The sequence below is a fragment of the Heptranchias perlo genome, chromosome 12 (assembly GCF_035084215.1).
Source record: "Heptranchias perlo isolate sHepPer1 chromosome 12, sHepPer1.hap1, whole genome shotgun sequence".
NCBI lineage: Eukaryota > Metazoa > Chordata > Chondrichthyes > Hexanchiformes > Hexanchidae > Heptranchias > Heptranchias perlo.
Window position 1 is genome coordinate 71,594,443 of NC_090336.1, and position 24,824 is coordinate 71,619,266.

Consider the following 24,824-nt stretch of genomic DNA (forward strand, 5'->3'; position numbering starts at 1 on the left):
CCCTCCGTGGCCCTCGCCCCCCCCTCCCTATCTCTGTGAGCTCCTCCAGCCCCTACAACCCTCCGAGATCTCTGGGCTCCTCCAATTCTGGCCTCTTGTTCATCCCCGATTTCGATCGCTCCACCATTGGCGGCCGCGCCTTCTGCCGTCTACGCCCCTAAGGTCTGGAATTACCTCCCCGAACCTCTCCGCCTCTCTTAAAACCTACCTCTTTGACCAAGCATTTGATCACCTGTCCTAATATCTCCTTACGTGGCCAAATTCTGTCTGCTTGCGCTCCTGTGAAGTGCTTTGGGACGCCCTATTACGTTAAAGATGCGACATTAACGCAAGTTTTTTGTCGTGATATCGCAGGAGGGGAAATCCGAGACAGGCCCGATTAGTAACAGCGCTGTGGGAGAACCTTCACCACACGGACTACAGCGGTTCAAGAAGGCGGCTCACCACCACCTTCTCAAGGGGCAATTAGGGATGGGCAATAAATGCCGGCCTCGCCAGCGACGCCCATGAACGAATAATAAAAAAAGAACAGGTGACCAGAGTATCCAAAAAATAGACAAATAAATCACGTAAGACTGAGAGGCAGTGCAGTAAAATTACACTCTCCCCTTAATAAGAGTGTTTTTCCTCTTTACTAATAGCTAAAACATTTTTTTTTGTTTCCTAGATTAACACACATTAACACTGAAATAGAATAGGACATCATGCTCTGGGACACAGAGACTGTGATTGTCTCCAGTGCGATTAACATTCAGTGCGTGTATTATTTTGTGTCGAAGAAAACCTGAAATCCTTTGAACAGCAATTCCTATCTCCTGCCTCACAGGCTCGAACCACACAAACGGGTCAATCTGTCAAGTACAACTCAAGGTCGGCAAGTCGAGAACGGACTGAAGCCTAACAGCAAATCTCTCCAATAGCTGAGCCATTGGACTAAAATAATGGAAGTTCTGCAAAAATAATAACCCAATGTATATACGTGTAAAAAAAAAACGCACAAAACTTTGTACGTGACAATATCACCCCCAAACAGCCTCACTAATTAATAAACGATGGGAATCTCAGCAGGATCAGAGAAACGATGAGTAATTCAGTCCGGCAGACACCATATTGGGAGTAATTTTAACCTAACTCCGTTGATTTCATATAATCACAGAATGGTACAGCACAGAAGGAGTTCATTCGGCCCGTCGGGCCTGTGCTGGCTCTTTGAAAGAGCTGTCCAATTGGTCCCCGCTCCCCCACTTTGTCCCCAGAGCCCTGCAAAATTTTTCCTTTGCAAGTATTTACCCAATTCCCTTTGAAAGCCGATATCCCACCTCCCTTTCAGGCAGCGCATTCCAGATCATAACAACGCGCCCCGTTAAAAAAAAAAAATTCTCCTCATCTCCCCTCTGGTTCTTTTGCCAGTTGTGTTAAATCTGTGTCCCTCTGGTCACCGACCCTCCTGCCACTGTTCCTCCTTCTTTACCCTATCAAAACCCTTGAACACCTCGATTAAATCTCCTCTTAACCGCCTCTGCTCTAAGGAGAACAGCCCCAGCATCCCTGGCACCATTCTAATAAATCTCCCCTGCACCCTCTCCAAGGCCTTGACATCCTTCCGAAAGTGCGGTGCCCAGAATTGGACACAATACTCCAGCTGAGGCCTAACCAGTGATTTATAACCAGTTATTTCCACTCCGGTAGAGAATAAAATCGGGTAGGGTATAAAATCGCATCAGTTTCTCGCTGGGCAGGTTACGTTAAAATGGCCGCCCGTAGATCAGTGCGTTTTCCACTGTGCTATTGTCAGTGAACGATTCCTTTTATAAACCTTTTGAGAGCATTGCTGGCTCTTGAAGCCGCCTGACTCAGGACAAGTCGAACTGGTAGCCCTCGGCCACCACGAAGCTTTCCAAATCTCGATTTTCCACCTTCTCCTGGATCCTCTGCTCTTCCAGCAACACGACCAGTTTGTCTCGACGTTCGACCACGTCCAACACTTCATTGAGGAGCTGCTTCTCCTCGGCAATTTCCTTCTCCGTCTTCCGGGAGTCTGTTTTGGGGAACGGTAACATCGACAAGGTGAGCAAGCTTTAACGAGGAGAGATTACACAAATTGGGGCTGTATTCTCTGGAGTTTCGAAGGTTAAGGGGTGATCTGATCGAAGTTGATAAGATATTAAGGGGAACGGATAGGGTGGATAGAGAGAAACTATTTCCGCTGGTTGGGGATTCTAGGAGTAGGGGGCACAGTCTAAAAATTAGAGCCAGACCTTTCAGGAGCGAGATTAGAAAACATTTCTACACACAAAGGGTGGTAGAAGTTTGGAACTCTCTTCCACAAACGGCAATTGATACTAGCTCAATTGCTAAATTTAAATCTGAGATAGATAGCTTTTTGGCAACCAAAGGGATATGGGCCAAAGGCAGGTATATGGAGTTAGATCACAGATCAGCCATGATCTTATCAAATGGCGGAGCAGGCACGAGGGGCTGAATGGCCTACTCCTGTTCCTAACTTTCTCAGACCAGGAATTAGCTTTTACAATCCAGGGTACAGGACAACAAAAAACGTTGGCCTTTATCTCAAGGGGGCTGGAATACGAAAGGTTGGAAGTTATGCGACAGTTATATGAAGCTGTGGTCAGACCCCATCTGGAGATACTGCGTTCAGTTCTGGGCACCGCACCTCAGGAAGGACGTATTGGCCTTAGAGGGGGTGCAGCGCAGGTTCACCAGAATGAGAAAAGGGTTAAATTATGAGGACAGGTTCCGTAGACTAGTCCTGTATTCCCTCGAGTGTAGAAGATTAAGGGGTGATCTAATCGAGGTGTTTAAGATGATTAAAGGATTTGATAGGGTCGATAGAGAGAAACTATTTCCTCTGGTTGAGGGGAGTCCAGATCAAGAGGGCAGAACCTTAAAATTAGAGCCGGGCCGTTCAGGGGTGATGTCAGGAAACATTTCTTCACACAAAGGGGAGTGGAAATCTGGAACTCTCTCCCCCCAATAAGCTGTTGAGGCTGGGGGGTCAATTGAAAATTTCATAACTGAGAGAGATAGATTTTTGTTGGGCGAGGGTATTGAGGGTTATGGAACCAAGGCGGGTAAATGGAGTTGAGATACAGATCAGCCATGATCTAATTGAATGGCGGAACAGGTTCGAGGGGCTGAATGGGCCTCCTCCAGTTCCTGTGTTCCAGGGTTTGGGGTATTGCCTTGGCTCTGTCGTTGCCCTCTCGCCTCTGAGACAGAAGGGGGTGGGTTCAAGTCCCACTCCAGAGACTTGAACGCCTGGTCTGGGCCGACACTCCCGGTGCAGTACTGAGGGAGCGCTGCACTGATGGAGGTGGACGTTAAACCGAGACCCCCCGTCTGCCCTCTCAGGTGGTAAAAGATCCCACGGCCACTATTTCGAAGAAGAGCAAGGGGGAGTTCTCCCCGGTGTCCTGGGGCCAATATTTACCCCTCAACCAACATCACCAAAACAGATTATCTGGTCATTATCACATCGCTGTTTGTGGGATCTTGCTGTGCGCAAATTGGCGCACTATAAGTACTTCATTGGCTGTAAAGCGCTTTGGGATGTCCTGAGGTCTTGAAAGAGGCTACATAAATGCAAGTTACTTTCTATCTCCTTTTAACACGTGGAGGGCAGCTGGCAGCACGTCAGAAGATAAATGAATAGGTTCAACTATCTTGCTCGCCTGAGACCCGGGATCCGCAATGTAAAAGCAGCTTTGGGCAGGAGGACGTCATTCTGGCCATCGAATCTGAGCTGTTGTTTATTTTCCGACTGTGCAGAAGATTTTACTTCTGTGCGCGCAGAGATCACGAAAAGCACGTGCACAGGTCCAAGAAGGAGTCAGAAAGACGACTGGAATGTTGGCCTTTATATCGAAAGGGGCTGGAACACGAAGGGGAGGAAGTGATGCTTCAGAGGACAGAGGCTGGGTATTCTGCGGCCAGTGACTCACCTCCTCACTCCCCAAAGCCTTTCCACCATCTACAAGGCACCAGTCAGGAGTGTGATGGAGTACTCTCCACTTGCCTGGATGAGTGCAGCTCCAACAACACTCAAGAAGCTCGACACCATCCAAGATAAAGCAGCCCGCTTGATTGGCACCCCATCCACCACCCTAAACATTCACTCCCTTCACCACCGGCGCACTGTGGCTGCAGTGTGTACCATCCACAGGATGCACTGCAGCAACTCGCCAAGGCTTCTTCGACAGCACCTCCCAAACCCGCGACCTCTACCACCTAGAAGGACAAGAGCAGCAGGCACATGGGAACAACACCACCTGCACGTTCCCCTCCAAGTCACGCACCATCCCGACTTGGAAATATATCGGCCGTTCCTTCATCGTCGCTGGGTCAAAATCCTGGAACTCCCTTCCTAACAGCACTGTGGGAGAACCTTCACCACACGGACTGCAGCGGTTCAAGAAGGCGGCTCACCACCACCTTCTCAAGGGGCAATTAGGGATGGGCAATAAATGCCGGCCTCGCCATGAACGAATATTAAAAAAAAGTTGTACTGAGCCTCGGTCAGACCCCCATCTGGAGTATTGGGTTCAGTCCTGGGCACCGCACCTCAGGAAGGATATATTGGCCTTGGAGGGGGTGTCCAGATTCACCAGAATGATACCGGGGCTAAAAGGGTTAAATTATGAGGACAGGGTGCATGGACTCGGCTTGTATTCCCTCAAATATAGAAGGTTGAGGGGTGAACTAATCAGGGCCTTTAAAATGATAAAGAGATTCGATAGGGAAGTTAGAGAGAAACTATTTCCTCTGGTGGGGGAATTCCTTAATCTTAAAATTAGAGCCGGGCCGTCCAGGGGTGATGTCAGGAAGCACTTCTTCACACAAAGGGGAGTGGAAATCTGGAACTCTCTCCCCCCAAAAGGCTGTGGATGCCGGGGGTCCATTGGAGTGTTCAAGACTGAGATCGATAGATTTTTGTTAGGTAAGGGTATCAAGGGATATGGAACCAAGGCGAGTAAATGGTGTTAAGGTACAGATCAACCATGAATTGATTGAATGGCGGAGTAGGCTCGAGGGGCTGAATGGCCTCCTCCTGTTCCGATGCGACAGGCTCGAGGGGCTGAATGGCCTCCTCCTTTTCCTATGCGACAGGCTCGAGGGGTTGAAAAGCCTACTCCTGTTCCAGTGTTCCTATGTAATAGACTCGAGGGGCTGAATGGCCTCCTCCTGATCCTGTGTAACAGTCTCGAGGGGCTGAATGGCCTCCTCCTGATCCTGTGTAACAGTCTCGAGGGGCTGAATGGCCTCCTCCTGATCCTGTGTAACAGGCTCGAGGGGCTGAATGGCCTCCTCCTGATCCTGTGTAACAGGCTCGAGGGGCTGAATGGCCTATTCCTGTTCACGTGCAAACCTGCTCCACGTTGGGGGCCAAAAATTCCTTGGATGCATGGATGTTGGCAGTCACGTATTGGCCAGTGAAAGGGCGGAGAGTTGTGACAGAGAATGGGCTGTAAATTCCAATTGGTCAGGCAATATTCCAGATGAGAGGGTGTGTCTGCAATCGGAGCAGAACATGGATCCACCATGATTCCATCCTGGGAATTCCGGGATAGTTTCACCAGGTCAAGGTGTCGGTCCTGTTCCGAGCCATGCAATGGTCCCAACAACATCTTGCATTTATATAGCGCCTTTAACGTAGTAAAACGTCCCAAGGCGCTACGCAGGAGCGATTATCAAACAAAATTTGACACCGAGCCACATAAGGAGATATTAGGACAGGTGACCAAAAGCTTGGTCAAAGAGGTAAGTTTTAAGGAGCGTCTTAAAGGAGGAGAGAGAGAGGTGGAGAGGTTTAGGAGGGAATTCCAGAGCTCAGGGCCGAGATGGTTAAAGGCACGGCCACCAATGGAGGGGAGAAGGAAGTGGAGGATGTGCAAGAGGCCAGAATTGGAGGAGCGCAGAGATCTCGGAGGGTTGTAGGGGCTGGAGGAGGTTACAGAGATAGGGAGATGGGGGGCGAGGGCCATGGAGGGATTTGAAAACAAGGATCTGAATTTTAAAATCGAGGCGTTCCCGGACCGGGAGCCAATGTGGGTCAGCGAGCGCAGGGGGGTGATGGGAGAACGGGACTCGGTGCGAGTTAGGATACGGGGGGCAGCAGAGTTTTGGATGAGCTCAAGTTTATGGAGGGGGGAAGGTGGGAAGGCCGGCCGGGAGGAGGAAGATTGCGGAGGTAATCCATCCCCAGTGGGTCCTTGAGAGCCCCCTATTGGAGTTTCAGGTTTCCACTCCGACCTCTGCCTCTCCGGTGGGCTGAGCTCCTCTGATGCACCGCCATGGATACGGGCACCCACTGCGAGCATTCAAACTGCCCCGTCCACGGGATCGGGGATCAGGTCACCGGCAGGTCACAATAGCGGCCCGCCACATAATAGTGGTGAGCTTCCCTGCTTAACACCTGCAGGAGATAGTCTCAAACCACTGGTGGGGGGAGTCCAATACCCGGGGCCATGAATTCCAATAGGGAAATTCAGGAGAAACCTCTTTACCCAGAGAGTGGTGAGAATGAGGAACTCGCTCCCACAAGGAGTAGTTGAGACAAATAATATAGATGCCTTTCAGGGGAAGCCAGATAAACACATGAGGGAGAAAGGGCTAGAAGGATACGGGGATAGGGTGAGATGAAGAGGGGAGGGAGGAGGCTCGTGTGGAGCATAAACACCAGCACGGACCAGTTGGGCCGAATGGCCTGTTTCTGTGCTGTACGTTCGATGTAATTCTAAATAAAGCACTTCAGTTCCACACCCACTGCAGTATCACCCAACACTAGACTGGTAACAGAATTTGAATGGGAGGTACTGAGCTCCAGTCACCAGAGAACAGTGTGTTGCTGACAGTATAAGTCTGGCCTGCCAGCGTCTGCCTCGCTGTCAGCAGGTACCAGTCTCAGCCCCCTTAGGGACAGATCCCAGCGACAATGGGGAATTTAAAAAAAAAATGATTCTCGGGATATGGCGAGGCCGGCATTTATTGCCCATCCCTAATTGCCCCTTGAGAAGGTGGTGGTGAGCCGCCTTCTTGAACCGCTGCAGTCCATGTGGTGAAGGTTCTCCCACAGTGCTGTTGGGAAGGGAGTTCCAGGATTTTGACCCAGCGACGATGAAGGAACGGCCGATATATTTCCAAGTCGGGACGGTGTGTGACTTGGAGGGGAACGTGCAGGTGGTGGTGTTCCCATGTGCCTGCTGCCCTTGTCCTTCTAGGTGGTAGAGGTCGCGGGTTTGGGAGGTGCTGTCGGAGAAGCCTTGGCGAGTTGCTGCAGTGCATCCTGTGGATGGTACACACTGCAGCCACGGTGCGCCGGTGGTGAAGGGAGTGAATGTTTAGGGTGGTGGATGGGGTGCCAATCAAGCGGGCTGATCTGCCACTGTTGCATTTATGATCACATCTGAGTTGATCACCAATAATCCATTGAGATTACGCAGATTTTTTAACAGGCAGTGTTTAATTACACGCTGGCAGCAGAATCACATCAGCTTGTTGCTGGATAATTGCAATGATCTTAGCAGTGTCGAGAGCTGGTTAATTTAATTACAAGCTGCCACAAGCTGCACTGCTCACCATCGACTGCCATCCGCGCACGGAGCATCTGCTGTAATCTGCTCTGCTGATCCTCCAGCTCCAACTCCCGGGCGCTGTCGGACACAAAAGGGAGAAATCAGGGAATTCTGCCAACCTGGGAATCCCTGCGCACATCAATAAATCCTACCCACAAACCATGCTGTGGTCTTTTCCGAACGTAAGAGGTGTTTGTTGTGCCAACCGAGACTGTTACGGGGGGCCTGGGTGGATTGGATTGTCTCGGCACACGAAGAGAGCAGGACAATGGGCTGGGAGCAAGTCCGATTTGCCATGCATTATGGTGGCGAGTTCAATGGGGTTTTGGGGATGGTATTTCAGAGATCAGGGATCAGTTCTGGACCCATTTAAAAAGAAAAGAAGGAAAATGGAGCTACACAAAACCCTGGTTAGACCGCACCTGGAGTACTGTGAGCAGTTCTGGGCACCGCACCTTCGGAAGGACACATTGGCCTTGGAGGGAGTGCAGCGTAGAATGACACCCGGACTTCAAGGGGTTAAGTTACGAGGAGAGATTACACAAATTGGGGTTGTATTCTCTGGAGTTTCGAAGGTTAAGGGGTGATCTGATCGAAGTTTATAAGATATTAAGGAGAACAGATAGGGTGGAGAGAGAGAAACTATTTCCGCTGGTTGGGGATTCTAGGAGTAGGGGGCACAGTCTAAAAACTAGAGCCAGACCTTTCAGGAGCGAGATTAGAAAACATTTCTACACACAAAGGGTGGTAGAAGTTTGGAACTCTCTTCCGCAAACGGCAATTGATACTAGCTCAATTGCTAAATTTAAATCTGAGATAGATAGCTTTTTGGCAACCAAAGGTATTAAGGGATATGGGCCAAAGGCAGGTATATGGAGTTAGATCACAGATCAGCCATGATCTTATCAAATGGCGGAGCAGGCACGAGGGGCTGAATGGCCGACTCCTGTTCCTCTGTTCATCGCAGCAAGAAGAGATGTTACCAGACCCGACGGCCCAGTGCTCTGCTACTGGTGGGGGAATATTAGAATTTGATTGCGGGTTCGAGTCCCAATCCAGAGACTTGAACACATGATCCAGGCCTACACTCCCAATGCAGTGAGGAGGGAGTGCTGCACCGTCGGAGGTGTTGCTTTTGGACGGGACGTTAAACCGAGGTCCCATCTGCTCTCTCAGGTGGATCCCACAGCGCTAACGCAGTGTCCTGGCCAATATTTATCCCTCGACCATCACCTAAAAAATACAGATTACCTGGTCATTTATCTCATTGCTGTTCGTGGGATCTTGCTGTGCGTAAATTGGCTGCCGCGTTTCCTACATTACAACAGTGGCCACAGTTCAAAAATACTTCATTGGCTGTAAAGCGCTTTGGGATGTCCTGAAAGGTGCTGTAAAAATGCACCTTTCTTTCTTTCTTTATGGTTGCCCATGTTGGATCAGATGAATGGGCGACCACCAATTCCAATTGGCTACGTACCAGTGCTTAAATCCTGCATTACTGTGAATGGGGGAGTGATATCTACATGGTCAACAGAAAGGTGCATTTGGTAGATCGAATCGGGCCAGGACCTACTCCGTTAATGGTAGGGCGTTGGGGAGAGTTATAGAACAAAGAGATCTAGGAGTACAGGTTCATAGCTCCTTGAAAGTGGAGTCACAGGTGGATAGGGTGGTGAAGAAGGCATTCGGCATGCTTGGTTTCATTGGTCAGAACATTGAATGCAGGAGTTGGGATGTCTTGTTGAAGTTGTACAAGACATTAGTAAGGCCACACTTGGAATACTGTGTACAGTTCTGGTCACCCTATTATAGAAAGGATATTATTAAACTAGAAAGAGTGCAGAAAAGATTTACTAGGATGCTACCGGGACTTGATGGTTTGACTTATAGGGAGAGGTTGGATAGACTGAGACTTTTTTCCCTGGAGAGTAGGAGGTTAAGGGGTGATCTTATAGAAGTCTATAAAATAATGAGGGGCATAGATAAGGTAGATAGTCAAAATCTTTACCCAAAGGTAGGGGAGTCTATAACGAGGGGGCATAGATTTAAGGTGAGAGGGGAGAGATACAAAAGGGTCCAGAGGGGCAATTTTTTCACTCAAAGGGTGGTGAGTGTCTGGAACGAGCTGCCAGAGGCAGTAGTAGAGGCGGGTACAATTTTGTCTTTTAAAAAGCATTTGGACAGTTACATGGGTAAGATGGGTATAGAGGGATATGGGCCAAGTGCAGGCAATTGGGACTAGCTTAGTGGTATAAACTGGGCGACATGGACATGTTGGGCCGAAGGGCCTGTTTCCATGTTGTAACTTCTATGATTCTATGATAAGGTAATATCTGTATCGTAAACAGAGAGGTAATATTCATATCGTAAATGGAGGGGTGATAGCTACATCGCAAACAAAGAGCTAATATCCACGTCGTAAATCGAGGGGTGATTTCTCACTCCTGAACTCTTGAATTGACGCATCGACACGGTCAAATTAGAATTAGTTTTAGGTTCGTTGAGATGGCGTCTGTTTAAAAGTTTATAAATATCACGACATTCAACCAACATCACCAACAGAGATTATCTGGCCATTTATCCCATTGCCGTCTGTGGGATCTTGCTGTGCGCAAATCGGCTGCCGCGTTTGCTACGTCGCAGCAACGACCGCACTTCATTGGCTGTAAAGCGCTTTGGGAACGTCCTGAGGTCGAGAAAGTTACGGTAAAAACACAAGTTCTTTCCTTTCCGTTATTGTCCCTGATTAAAGTCCGATTGCTCTCCATTGACGTATCGAGCCGATTACTCACAAGATCATCAGTTCAGCTTCATAACGCACCAGTGCGTTCTTCTCCATCACCAGCCTGAACCACTTCTGCATGAGTTGAGGATCCTCTTTTGAGCTCAGCTCTGTGTGTTTCGATAAAAAGTACAGTTAGTGGGAAATCTGTCCTCGCGCGTAAAATTTACCTCTTTGACCAAGCTTTTGGTCACTTGCCCTCTTTACGTGACTCAGCGTCAAATTTTTCTCGGATTACGCTCCCGTGAGGCGCCTTGGGACGTTTTACTACGTTAAAGGCGCTATATAAACGCAAGTAATACGTCCCATGGCAGCTCACAGGAGCGATTATCAAACCAAATTTCATACTGAGCCACATAAGGAGATATCGGGACATGTTACCAAAAGCTCTGTCAACGAGATGGTTTTTAAGGAGCGTCTCAAAAGAGGAGAGAGAGGGGCGGAGAGGTTTAGGGAAGGAATTCCAGAGCTTAGGGCCGAGGCAGCTGAAGGCACGGCCGCCAATGGTGGGAGCGATTAAAATCGGGGATGCGCAAGAGGCCAGAATTGGAGGAGCGCAGAGATCTCGGAGGTTTCGTAGGGGCTGGAGGAGGTTACAGAGACCGGGAGAGGGGGCGAGGCCACGGAGGGGATTTGAAAACAAGGACGAGAATTTTAAAATCGAGGCGTTCCCGGACCGGGAGCCAATGTAGGTCAGCGAGCACAGGGGTGGGTGATGGGTGAACGGGACTTGGTGCGAGTTAGGATACGGGGCAGCAGAGTTTTGGATGAGCTCAAGTTTGTGGAGAGTGGAAGATGGGAGGCCGGGCAGGAGAGCATTGGAATAGTCCAGACTGGAGGTAATAAAGACCTGGATGAGGGGAGCAGCAGATGGGCTGTCCCAATGGAATCTTAATGATTGAAGCCTTCCGTTTGATGCAATTAACTATTATGGTTACCCTGTGCGAATTAACACGGCCAGTTCAGGCTTTTAAAAAACAATTTGCAACTTGACGGGACGGCATGGATGAAAAACTTGAAAATAATCTTCCTGCTTCAGATTAACAGCAGTGGAACGAGTCATTTAAGAACATTTCACTCAACAATCAAATGTCAGTCAAACCAGGCACTGCGCACTGTTACATAAAACAAACACCAACCTTAACAAAATAAAAGCACGTGTTCAGTCGTCCGGCAGTGCACGAGAAACGCCTTTGTTTTTTTTTTAAGTCAATGGATTTACAAAATTATACATCTGTAGCTCGTACGCTATTTGCGCCAGTAAATGTCGATCGAGTCACTGAATGAAGATCGCAAACCGGCAGTGATTTCACCAAGGGCCCTGGGTCAAAGATCACAAGGGGTCGCCTGTCTCCAGGAATTAACCTCCCAGACACTCGCTGCGTAAAAGATCCCACTATTTCGAAGAAGAGCAAGGGGAAGTTCTCCCCGGTGTCCTGGGGCCAATGTTTACCCATCACTAAAACAGATGGTCTGGTCACTTGTCTATTTACTGAATGTGGGATCTTGCTGTGCAAAAATTGGCTGCCGCGTTTCCCGACATTACAACAGCGACTTCACTTCAAAAGTGCTTCATTGGCTGTAAAGCGCTTTGGGACGTCCTGAGGTCGTGAAAGGCGCTATATAAATGCAAGTCTTTCTTTACTTTCTGACATCAAGACTGCCTGTTGCTCACTCAATAACCTTACCTTCGCGATGTGTAAAAGTCTGAGCTCAATATTCACCACCTCCACACTCACCCTCTCCTCTCTGTCCAATCTAATTCCACCCCATCCAACCTCCAACTCACTCCGCCTCCTACATCCTATCCCATGCAATGTCCCAATCATCCATCACCCCTCGTCCTGGCCCTGGCCCTAAAATCCTGACCCCTCGTCAATAAATCCCTACATGGCCTCGCCTCTCCATATCTCCGGAATCTCCACCAGCCCCACGTCCCATCCCAAAACTAGTGCACATGCTCCACCTCCCCTCTGCTCCTCTAACTCACTCTTGGTCCATTGCACATTCTCCTCTCCTGCTGTTCCCGCTCATGATCTGTTATGTATCCCCTTCTTCCCTCTCTTCTGACCCTGGGCTGCTGTGTGTCCTCTGCTCTCTTCATGGAGCTGCCATTTTACAACCCCGTTGGATTGGGATTGTGGGATGTTTGTCTGGTCTGAAATGTTTGGACATTATGGGATCCTGGGCACCTGCAGTGCAGCGAGAAGGATCCCAAAGGCCACCCTACTTGGAGAGCTCGCACATGGAACTTCCTAGTTGGCTACGAGAAATCAGGGAAATATTTATTCACCATCTTGATAGGATCATGTGGAATCATAGAAAGTTACAGCACAGATGGAGGCCATTCGGCCCATCGTGTCCACGCCGGCCGAAAAAGCCGTCCACCTTAATCCCACTTTCCAGCGCTTGGTCCGTAGCCCTGAAGGTTACGGCATATCAGGTCCTCAGCTCCCCTCTAATCCTTCTACCAATTACTTTAAACCTACGCCCCCTGGTCACCCCTCTGCTATGGGAAATAGGTCCTTCCTATCCACTCTATCTCGTCCCGTCATAATTTTATGTACCTCAATTAAATCTCCCCTCAGCCTCCTTTGTTCCAATGAAAACAACCCCAGCCGATCCAATCTTTTCTCATAGCTAAAATTCTCCAGCCCTGGCAGCATCCTCGTAAATCTCCTCTGTACCCTCTCTAGTGCGATCACATCCTTCCTGTAATGTGGTGACCACATTACATTTAGGCTTTGCTCGAACTGAACGTAGAGAAGATGTTTCCACTTGTGGGGGAGACTAGAACGAGGGGCCATAAATACAAGATAGTCACTAATAAATCCAATCGGGAATTCAGGAGAAACTTCTTTCCCCAGAGAGTGGTGAGAATGTGGAACTCGCTCCCACAAGGAGTAGTTGAGGTGAATAGTGTAGATGCATTTAAGGGGAAGCTCGATAAACACATGAGGGAGAAAGGAATAGAAGGTTTTGCTGATAGGGTGAGATGAAGTGGGGAGGGAGGAGGCTCGTGTGGAGCATAAACACCAGCATGGACCAGTTGGGCCGAATGGCCTGTTTCTGTGCTGTACATTGAATGTAATTCGATGGAACAATTAAAGCTGATTGAAGCCTGATTCAAACAAGATAGAAACAAAAGGCTCTCAGACACAGATGGAGCATTAGGATACGGTGGTGCACTGGTTACGTTACAGAACTAATAATCCCCAGGCCTGGACTAATAATCCAAAGAATGTGAGTTCAAATCCCACCACAGTAGATTAAGGAATCTGGAATCAAAAAGCTGTTATCAGTAAAAGTGACCGTGAAGCTGTCAGATTGTTGTCAAAAACCCCAACCGGTTCACGAATGTCCCTTTGGGGAAGGAAACTTAAGAAAAGACAAACTTGCTCTCGAGGCAGTACAAAGAAGGTTCACTCGGCTAATCCCGGGGATGAGGGGGTGGACATATGAGGAGAGGTTGAGTGGATTGGGACTCTACTCATTGGAGTTCAGAAGAATGAGAGGCGATCTTATTGAAACATATAAGATTGTGAAGGGGCTTGATCGGGTGGATGCGGTAAGGATGTTCCCAAGGATGGGTGAAACTAGAACTAGGGGGCATAATCTTAGAATAAGGGGCTGCTCTTTCAAAACGGAGATGAGGAGAAACTTCTTCACTCAGAGGGTAGTAGGTCTGTGGAATTTGCTGCCCCAGGAAGCTGTGGAAGCTACATCATTAAATAAATTTAAAACAGAAATCGACAGTTTCCTAGGAGTAAAGGGAATTAGGGGTTACGGGGAGCGGGCAGGAAATTGGAGATGAATTTAGATTTGAGGTTAGGATCAGATCAGCCATGATCTTATTGAACGGCGGAGCAGGCTCGAGGGGCCGATTGGCCGACTCCTGCTCCTATTTCTTATGTTCTTATGTTCTCATACGTGACTCCAGTCCCCACACTGACGCGGTTGACTCTTAACTGCCCTCCGAAGTGGCCGAGCGAGTCACGCAGTTGCGTCAAAACCGCTACCCAGTGGTTTGAGAAGAAGGCCCACCGTCTCAGGGACACTGGGCGATGGGCGTTAAGTGCCAGCCTTGCCAGCGACGCCCACTTCCCGAGAATCAACACAAAAGGGTTCGCAGGCGCAGATAAATACCTGACTCGCCCCGCAGTGCTTTCTCCAACATCACACCGCTCTCCTCCAGCGCGCGCTGTCTCTCTTCGATCTCCTGCAGCTGACGCTGGATGATCTGCCAGAGAACAATCCCCTTCTTTAAGCAGGTTTTCAAGGTGCACAGGGCAGCAAAAAAAAAATAAAAGACAAGACAGCCGGAGGATCTCCCCACTTTGAGGAACGTCGGCAGTAACACCTGTGCTGGCACAAGCGGGAGAGACGTAACCGAGAAAGCTAACACGCCTTGTCAGGAAGCTGACCGGGATAGGGTACAACGCTGGTTTTACATTCCTCGCGATTTTACTCTCCATTGAGGTCAATAGAGACCAATATTGGGCAGGGTGTAGAATCAGTGTTCCAGCCGGTACCATGGGAATCCTGCCTGGCGAATTAGGTCAAAACGATTCCCCCCTGGAGTCTATAGCAGTGTCGTCCAAAGGGACCGAGGGGTTCAGGTACATCGATCATTGACGTGTCATGAACAGGTGCAGAAAATAATCAATAAGGCGAATGGAATGCTGGCCTTTATATCTCGAGGACTGGAGTACGAGGGGGCAGAAGTTATGCTGCAGCTACACAAAACCCTGGTTAGACCGCACCTGGAGTACTGTGAGCAGTTCTGGGCACCGCACCTTCGGAAGGACATATTGGCCTTGGAGGGAGTGCAGCGTAGGTTTACTAGAATGATACCCGGACTTCAAGGGTTAAGTTACGAGGAGAGATTACACAAACTGGGGTTGTATTCTCCGGAGTTTCGAAGGTTAAGGGGTGATCTGATCGAAGTTTATAAGATATTAAGGGGAACAGATAGGGTGGATAGAGGGAAACTATTTCTGCTGGTTGGGGATTCTAGGAGCAGGGGGCACAGTCTAAAAATTAGAGCCAGACCTTTCAGGAGCGAGATTAGAAAACATTTCTACACACAAAGGGTGGTAGAAGTTTGGAACTCTCTTCCGCAAACGGCAATTGATGCTAGCTCAATTGCTAAATTTAAATCTGAGATAGATAGCTTTTAGGCAACCAAAGGATATTAAGGGATATGGGCCAAAGGCAGGTATATGGAGTTAGATCACAGATCAGCCATGATCTTATCAAATGGCGGAGCAGGCACGAGGGGCTGAATGGCCTTCTCCTGTTCCTACGTCCAATGCACTTGCCACATGTGGCTAATGGGAATCCAGATCTGGCGGACTGCATTTCTGATCAGTGAATACAAACAATGAGGAACAGACGCCATCGGTGGTCACGTGATCTCGATGCTCATATCCACACGGCGTGTGCGTGTGAACTTTAACCTTTTCGTGCGTTTGTTTGTAAAATGGAAAAAGCAGAGAGTGTGCGAGTGTTTTTTGATCGTTGTGGCTTGTTTACTTCCTTGGTCACCGCATGGTGGCAGGTGTTTGTGAGGTAAATATACACACACATGAAGTACATTTACCCGTGTTGTTAGTGCGTGTGAGGTGTTTTTCCACTAAACTTAGTGCATGTGGTTAAAACCCCATACATGTGGCTGGTCAGTGATTTCTGTCGGACAACATAGATCCACAGGACAGAAACAGGCCATTCGGCCCAACTGGTCCATGCCAGTGTTTATGCTCCACATGAGCCTCCTCCCAACTCAACAAACCTCTTCCCACCCTGCCGCCCCCCCGCCGTATCACTCGATTCCTCCCTCATGTTTGCATCAAGCCTCCCCTCAAATGTGTCGACACTCTCCGCTTCAACCACTCCACATGGCAGCGAGTTCCACATTCTCACCACTCTCTGCGGAAAGAGATCCCTCCTCAATTCTCCATTTTATCTGAGCCGCTGAAACTTCACTCCCGGTGACGTAAAGCATCTTATTCTTCTGTGTGTGTGTGTGTGTGTGTCTGTCTCTCTCTGTCTTTGTCTCTGTTTCAAAAGTTAGTATGCAGGTGCAGCAGGTGATCAAGAAGGCCAACGGAATGTTGGCTTTTATTGCTAGGGGGATAGAATATAAAAACAGGGAGGTATTGCTGCAGTTATATAAGGTATTGGTGAGACCGCACCTGGAATACTGCATACAGTTTTGGTCTCCATACTTAAGGAAAGACATACTTGCTCTCGAGGCAGTACAAAGAAGGTTCACTCAGTTAATCCCGGGGATGAGGGGGCGGACATATGAGGAGAGGTTGAGTAGATTGGGACTCTACTCATTGGAGTTCAGAAGAATGAGAGGCGATCTTATTGAGACATATAAGATTGTGAAGGGGCTTGATCGGGTGGATGCGGTAAGGATGTTCCCAAGGATGGGTGAAACTAGAACGAGGGGGCATAATCTTAGAATAAGGGGCTGCTCTTTCAAAACTGAGATGAGGAGAAACTTCTTCACTCAGAGGGTAGTAGGTCTGTGGAATTTGCTGCCCCAGGAAGCTGTGGAAGCTGCATCATTAAATAAATTCAAAACAGAAATAGACAGTTTCCTCGAAGTAAAGGGAATTAGGGGTTACGGGGAGCGGGCAGGAAATTGGAGATGAATTTAGATTTGAGGTTAGGATCAGATCAGCCATGATCTTATTGAACGGCGGAGCAGGCTCGAGGGGCCGATTGGCCTCCTCCTGCTCCTATTTCTTATGTTCTTATGTTCTTTTCCATTCTGCGTCTTGCCCTCATTTCCACTCTGGAGGCTGTGATCCCAGTACTTGATACCCACCCCCCAAAGATGTTATACAGTTGGATTTTACCAGTCTCTGATCTCACACCATTGATTGCATCACTCCGTGTTTCTTTCCCCTGCTTCTTGATCTTGTACCAGCTACTTTTCCAGACAGTGAGAGCCCAACAACTTCCCAATAACCTACTCCTGGTCTATCATCTTTCCCACCATAATCAGCCCCATCCCTTCTCCCGTTCCTTGCGCAGACAGGTGGCAGATGGGATTTAATGGGGCTATTAACTCCAGCATTCACTCGAGTTTAGGAGAATGAGAGGGGGATCTCATTGAAACGTATAAAATTCTGAAAGGGCGAGACAGACTTGATGCAGGGAGGATGTTTCCCCTGGCTGGTGGGGGCGTCCAGAACAGGGGGAGGGGGTCACAGTCTCAGGATACAGGGTAGGACATTTAGAACCGAGATGAGGAGAAATTTCTTCACTCAGAGGATGGTGAACCTGTGGAATTCTCTACCACAGAAGGCAGTGGAGGCCAAGTCACTGAATATATTTGAGAAGGAGCTGGATAGATTTCTAGACACAAAAGGCATCAACGGGCATGGGGAAAGAGCGGGAATATGGTATTGAGATGGAGGATGAGCAATGACCATACTGAATGGCGGAGCAGGCTCGAAGGGCCGAATGGCCTACTCCTGCTCCTATTTTATATGTTTCTATAGGTGGGTGTTATACATTTTGGGATCAAAAACAACGAATAGGAGTATACTCTCAATGGAAAGACACTGAAGGTGTGGATGAAGAGAGGGAGTTGGAGGATCAAACATTGAATTCCCTTCAAGTGTGGGCAGTGGGGTAAGCTTGGGATTGATAAAGGGATATGGGGAGAGAGCGGGGCAGTGGGATTATTATGGGATTGATACAGGGCTATGGGGAGAGAGCGGGGCAGTGGGATTAGTTTGGGATTGATACAGGGCTATGGGGAGAGAGCTGGGCAGTGGGATCAGTTTGGGATTGATACAGGGCTATGGGGAGAGAGCTGGGCAGTGGGATCAGTTTGGGATTGATACAGGGCGATGGGGAGAGAGCGGGGCAGTGGGATTATTATGGGATTGATACAGGGCTATGGGGAGAGAGTGGGGCAGTGGGATTAGTTTGGGATTGATACAGGGTGATGGGGAGAGAGCTGGGCAGTGGGATTAGTTTGGGATTGATACAGGGCGATAGGGAGAGAGTGGGGCAGTGGGATGATTATGGGATTGATACAGGGCTATGGGGAGAGAGCGGGGCAGTGGGATTATTATGGGATTGATACAGGGCTATGGGGAGAGAGCGGGGCAGTGGGATTATTATGGGATTGATACAGGGCTATGGGGAGAGAGTGGGGCAGTGGGATGATTATGGGATTGATACAGGGCTATGGGGAGAGAGCGGGGCAGTGGGATTAGTTTTGGATTGATACAGGGCTATGGGGAGAGAGCGGGGCAGTGGGATTAGTTTGGGATTGATAAAGGGCGATGGGGAGAGAGCGGGGCAGTGGGATTAGTTTTGGATTGATACAGGGCTATGGGGAGAGAGCGGGGCAGTGGGATTATTATGGGATTGATACAGGGCTATGGGGAGAGAGCGGGGCAGTGGGATTATTATTGGATTGATACAGGGCTATGGGGAGAGAGCGGGGCAGTGGGATTAGTTTTGGATTGATACAGGGCGATGGGGATAGAGCGGGGCAGTGGGATTAGTTTGGGATTGATACAGGGCAATGGGGAGAGAGCGGGGCAGTGGGATTAGTTTGGGATTGATACAGGGCTATGGGGAGAGAGCGGGGCAGTGGGATTAGTTTGGGATTGATACAGGGTGATGGGGAGAGAGCGGGGCGGTGGGATTAGTTTGGGATTGATACAGGGCGATGGGGAGAGAGCGGGGCAGTGGGATTAGTTTGGGATGGATACGGGGCAATGGGGAGAGAGCAGGGGCAGTGGGATTATTATGGGATTGATGGAGGGCTATGGGGAGAGAGTGGGCAGTGGGATTAGTTTGGGGTTGATACAGGGCTATGGGGAGAGAGCGGGGCAGTGGGATTAGTTTGGGATTGATACAGGGCTATGGGGAGAGAGCGGGGCAGAGGGATTAGTTTGAGATTGATACAGGGCTATGGGGAGAGAGCGGGGCAGTGGGGTTATTATGGGATATATACAGGGCTATGGGGAGAGAGCGGGCCAGTGGGATTAGTTTGGGGATTGATACAGGGCTATGGGGAGAGAGTGGGGCAGTGGGATTAGTTTGGGGATTGATACAGGGCTATGGGGAGAGAGCGGGGCAGTGGGATTAGTTTGGGGATTGATATAGGGCTATGGGGAGAGAGCGGGGCAGTGGGATTATTTTCGGATTGATACAGGGCTATGGGGAGAGAGCGGGGCAGTGGGATTAGTTTTGGATTGATACAGGGTGATGGGGAGAGAGCGGGGCAGTGGGATTATAATTGGATTGATACAGGGTGATGGGGAGAGAGCGGGGCGGTTGGATTAGTTTGGGATGGATACGGGGCAATGGGGAGAGAGCAGGGGCAGTGGGATTATTATGGGATTGATACAGGGCGATGTGGAGAGAGCGGGGCAGTGGGATTAGTTTGGGATTGATACAGGGTGATGGGGAGAGAGCGGGGCGGTGGGATTAGTTTGGGATTGATACAGGGCGATGGGGAGAGAGCGGGGCAGTGGGATTAGTGTGGGACTGATACAGGGCTATGGGGAGAGAGCGGGGCAGTGGGATTAGTTTGGGATTGATACAGGGTGATGGGGTGAGAGCGGGGCAGTGGGATTAGTTTGGGATTGATACAGGGCTATGGGGAGAGAGTGGGGCAATGGGATAAGTTTGGGATTGATAGAGGGCTGTGGGGAGAGTGCAGGGCAGTGGGATTAGTTTGGGATTGATACAGGGCGATGGGGAGAGAGCGGGGCAGTGGGATTTGTGTGGGACTGATAGAGGGCTATGGGGAGAGAGCGGGGCAGTGGGATTAGTTTGGGATTGATACAGGGTGATGGGGAGAGAGCGGGGCAGTGGGATTAGTTTGGGATTGATACAGGGCGATGGGGAGAGAGCGGGGCAGTGGGATTAGTTTGGGATTGATACAGGGCGATGGGGAGAGAGCGGGGCAGTGGGATTAGTTTGGGATTGATACAGGGCGATGGGGAGAGAGCGGGGCAGTGGGATTAGTTTGGGATTGATACAGGGCGATGGGGAGAGAGTGGGGCAGTGGGATTAGTTTGGGATTGATACAGGGCGATGGGGAGAGAGCGGGGCAGTGGGATTAGTTTGGGATTGATACAGGGCGATGGGGAGAGAGCGGGGCAGTGGGATTAGTTTGGGATTGATACAGGGCGATGGGGAGAGAGTGGGGCAATTGGATAAGTTTGGGATTGATACAGGGCTATGGGGAGAGAGCGGGGCAGTGGGATTATTATGGGATTGATGTAGGGCTATGGGGAGAGCGCGGGGCAGTGGGATTAGTTTGGGATTGATACAGGGCTATGGGGAGAGAGCGGGGCAGTGGGATTAGTTTGGGATGGATATGGGGCAATGGGGAGAGAGCGGGGCAGTGGGATTATTATGGGATTGATGGAGGGCTATAGGGAGAGAGCAGGGGAATTATTATGGGATTGATACAAGTTTATGGAGAGAGAGCGGGGCAGTGGGATTAATACAGGGCTATGGGGAGAGAGTGGGGCAGTGGGATTAGTTTGGGATTGATACAGGGCGATGGGGAGAGAGCGGGGCAGTGGGATTTGTTTGGGATTGATGCAGGGCTATGGGGAGAGAGCGGGGCAGTGGGATTTGTTTGGGATTGATACAGGGCGATGGGGAGAGAGCGGGGCAGTGGGATTAGTTTGGGATTGATACAGGGCGATGGGGAGAGAGCGGGGCAGTGGGATTTGTTTGGGATTGATGCAGGGCTATGGGGAGAGAGCGGGGCAGTGGGATTTGTTTGGGCTTGATACAGGGCGATGGGGTGAGAGCGGGGCAGTGGGATTAGTTTGGGATTGATACAGGGCTGTGGGGAGAGAGTGGGGCAGTGGGATTAGTTTGGGATTGATACAGGGTGATGGGGAGAGAGCGGGGCAGTGGGATTAGTTTGGGATTGATACAGGGCGATGGGGAGAGAGCGGGGCAGTGGGATTAGTTTGGGATTGATACAGGGCGATGGGGAGAGAGCGGGGCAGTGGGATTAGTTTGGGATTGATACAGGGCGATGGGGAGAGAGTGGGGCAATTGGATAAGTTTGGGATTGATACAGGGCTATGGGGAGAGAGCGGGGCAGTGGGATTATTATGGGATTGATGTAGGGCTATGGGGAGAGCGCGGGGCAGTGGGATTAGTTTGGGATTGATACAGGGCTATGGGGAGAGAGCGGGGCAGTGGGATTAGTTTGGGATGGATATGGGGCAATGGGGAGAGAGCGGGGCAGTGGGATTATTATGGGATTGATGGAGGGCTATAGGGAGAGAGCAGGGGAATTATTATGGGATTGATACAAGTTTATGGAGAGAGAGCGGGGCAGTGGGATTAATACAGGGCTATGGGGAGAGAGTGGGGCAGTGGGATTAGTTTGGGATTGATACAGGGCGATGGGGAGAGAGCGGGGCAGTGGGATTTGTTTGGGATTGATGCAGGGCTATGGGGAGAGAGCGGGGCAGTGGGATTTGTTTGGGATTGATACAGGGCGATGGGGAGAGAGCGGGGCAGTGGGATTAGTTTGGGATTGATACAGGGCGATGGGGAGAGAGCGGGGCAGTGGGATTTGTTTGGGATTGATGCAGGGCTATGGGGAGAGAGCGGGGCAGTGGGATTTGTTTGGGCTTGATACAGGGCGATGGGGTGAGAGCGGGGCAGTGGGATTAGTTTGGGATTGATACAGGGCTGTGGGGAGAGAGTGGGGCAGTGGGATTAGTTTGGGATTGATACAGGGCTATGGGGAGAGAGCGGGGCAGTGGGATTTGTTTGGGATTGATGGAGGGCTATGGGGAGAGAGCGGGGCAGTGGGATTTGTTTGGGATTGATACTGGGCTGTGGGGAGAGAGTGGGGCAGTGGGATTATTATGGGATTGATACAGGGCTATGGGGAGAGAGCGGGGCAGTGGGATTAGAATTGGATTGATACAGGGTGATGGGGAGAGAGCGGGGCAGTGGGATTATTATGGGATTGATGCAGGGCGATGGGGAGAGAGTGGGGCAGTGAGATTATTATGGGATTGATACAGGGCTATGGGAGAGAGAGGGGCAGTGGGATTAGTTTTGGATTGATACAGGGCGATGGGGAGAGAGCTGGGCAGTGGGATTATTAAGGGATTGATACAGGGCTATGGGGTGAGAGCGGGGCAGGGGGATTAGTTCGGGATTGATAGAGGGCTATGGGGAGAGTGTGGGGCAGTGGGATTAGTTTGGGGATTGATATCGGGTGATGGGGAGAGAGCGGGGCAGTGGGTTTAGTTTCGGATTGATATCGGGTGATGGGGAGAGAGCGGGGCAGTGGGATTAGTTTGGGATTGATACAGGGTGATGGGGAGAGAGCGGGGCGGTGGGATTAGTTTGGGATTGATACAGGGCGATGGGGAGAGAGCGGGGCAGTGGGATTAGTTTGGGATTGATACAGGGTGATGGGGAGAGAGCGGGGCAGTGGGATTATTATGGGATTGATACAGGGCGATGGGGAGAGAGCGGGGCAGTGGGATTAGTTTGGGATGGATACGGGGCAATGGGGAGAGAGCGGGGCAGTGGGATTAGTGTGGGATTGATACGGGGCTGTGGGGAGAGAGCGGGGCAGTGGGATTTGTTTGGGATTGATACGGGGCTATGGGGAGAGAGCGGGGCAGTGGGATTTGTTTGGGATTGATACAGGGCCATGGGGAGAGAGCGGGGCAGTGGGATTTGTTTGGGATTGATGCAGGGCTATGGGGAGAGAGCGGGGCAGTGGGATTTGTTTGGGATTGATACAGGGCTATGGGGAGAGAGCGGGGCAGTGGGATTTGTTTGGGCTTGATACAGGGCGATGGGGTGAGAGCGGGGCAGTGGGATTAGTTTGGGATTGATACAGGGCTGTGGGGAGAGAGTGGGGCAGTGGGATTAGTTTGGGATTGATACAGGGCTATGGGGAGAGAGCGGGGCAGTGGGATTTGTTTGGGATTGATGGAGGGCTATGGGGAGAGAGCGGGGCAGTGGGATTAGTTTGGGATTGATACAGGGTGATGGGGAGAGAGCGGGGCAGTGGGATTATTTTGGGATTGATACAGGGCGATGGGGAGAGAGCGGGGCAGTGGGATTCGTTTGGGATGGATACGGGGCAATGGGGAGAGAGCGGGGCAGTGGGATTAGTGTGGGATTGATACGGGGCTGTGGGGAGAGAGCGGGGCAGTGGGATTTGTTTGGGATTGATACGGGGCTATGGGGAGAGAGCGGGGCAGTGGGATTTGTTTGGGATTGATACAGGGCCATGGGGAGAGAGCGGGGCAGTGGGATTTGTTTGGGATTGATGCAGGGCTATGGGGAGAGAGCGGGGCAGTGGGATTTGTTTGGGATTGATACAGGGCTATGGGGAGAGAGCGGGGCAGTGGGATTTGTTTGGGCTTGATACAGGGCGATGGGGTGAGAGCGGGGCAGTGGGATTTGTTTGGGCTTGATACAGGGCTATGGGGAGAGAGCGGGGCAGTGGGATTTGTTTGGGATTGATACTGGGCTGTGGGGAGAGAGTGGGGCAGTGGGATTATTATGGGATTGATACAGGGCTATGGGGAGAGAGCGGGGCAGTGGGATTAGAATTGGATTGATACAGGGTGATGGGGAGAGAGCGGGGCAGTGGGATTATTATGGGATTGATGCAGGGCGATGGGGAGAGAGTGGGGCAGTGAGATTATTATGGGATTGATACAGGGCTATAGGAGAGAGAGGGGCAGTGGGATTAGTTTTGGATTGATACAGGGCGATGGGGAGAGAGCGGGGCAGTGGGATTATTAAGGGATTGATACAGGGCTATGGGGTGAGAGCGGGGCAGGGGGATTAGTTCGGGATTGATAGAGGGCTATGGGGAGAGAATGGGGCAGTGGGATTAGTTTGGGGATTGATACAGGGTGATGGGGAGAGAGCGGGGCGGTGGGATTAGTTTGGGATTGATACAGGGTGATGGGGAGAGAGCGGGGCGGTGGGATTAGTTTGGGATTGATACAGGGCGATGGGGAGAGAGCGGGGCAGTGGGATTAGTTTGGGATTGATACAGGGTGATGGGGAGAGAGCGGGGCAGTGGGATTATTATGGGATTGATACAGGGCGATGGGGAGAGAGCGGGGCAGTGGGATTAGTTTGGGATGGATACGGGGCAATGGGGAGAGAGCGGGGCAGTGGGATTAGTGTGGGATTGATACGGGGCTGTGGGGAGAGAGCGGGGCAGTGGGATTTGTTTGGGATTGATACGGGGCTATGGGGAGAGAGCGGGGCAGTGGGATTTGTTTGGGATTGATACAGGGCCATGGGGAGAGAGCGGGGCAGTGGGATTTGTTTGGGATTGATGCAGGGCTATGGGGAGAGAGCGGGGCAGTGGGATTTGTTTGGGATTGATACAGGGCTATGGGGAGAGAGCGGGGCAGTGGGATTTGTTTGGGATTGAT

General features: G+C 50.5%; 1 protein-coding gene across 1 annotated transcript in view; it reads right to left on the minus strand.

Moving 5' to 3' along the window:
• Positions 1-586: 586 nt before the first annotated feature.
• Positions 587-24,824, minus strand: part of LOC137327792 (F-actin-monooxygenase MICAL2-like) — a 205,017-nt gene continuing 180,779 nt past the window's right edge. The window contains exons 27-30 of the mRNA XM_067993598.1: positions 14,521-14,614; positions 10,385-10,484; positions 7,597-7,670; positions 587-2,038 (exon numbers count right to left, since the gene is read on the minus strand). Of these exons, the coding sequence (XP_067849699.1) occupies positions 1,854-2,038; positions 7,597-7,670; positions 10,385-10,484; positions 14,521-14,614 (453 nt within the window). The 3' untranslated portion in view covers positions 587-1,853. The remainder of the gene's footprint in view (positions 2,039-7,596; positions 7,671-10,384; positions 10,485-14,520; positions 14,615-24,824) is intronic.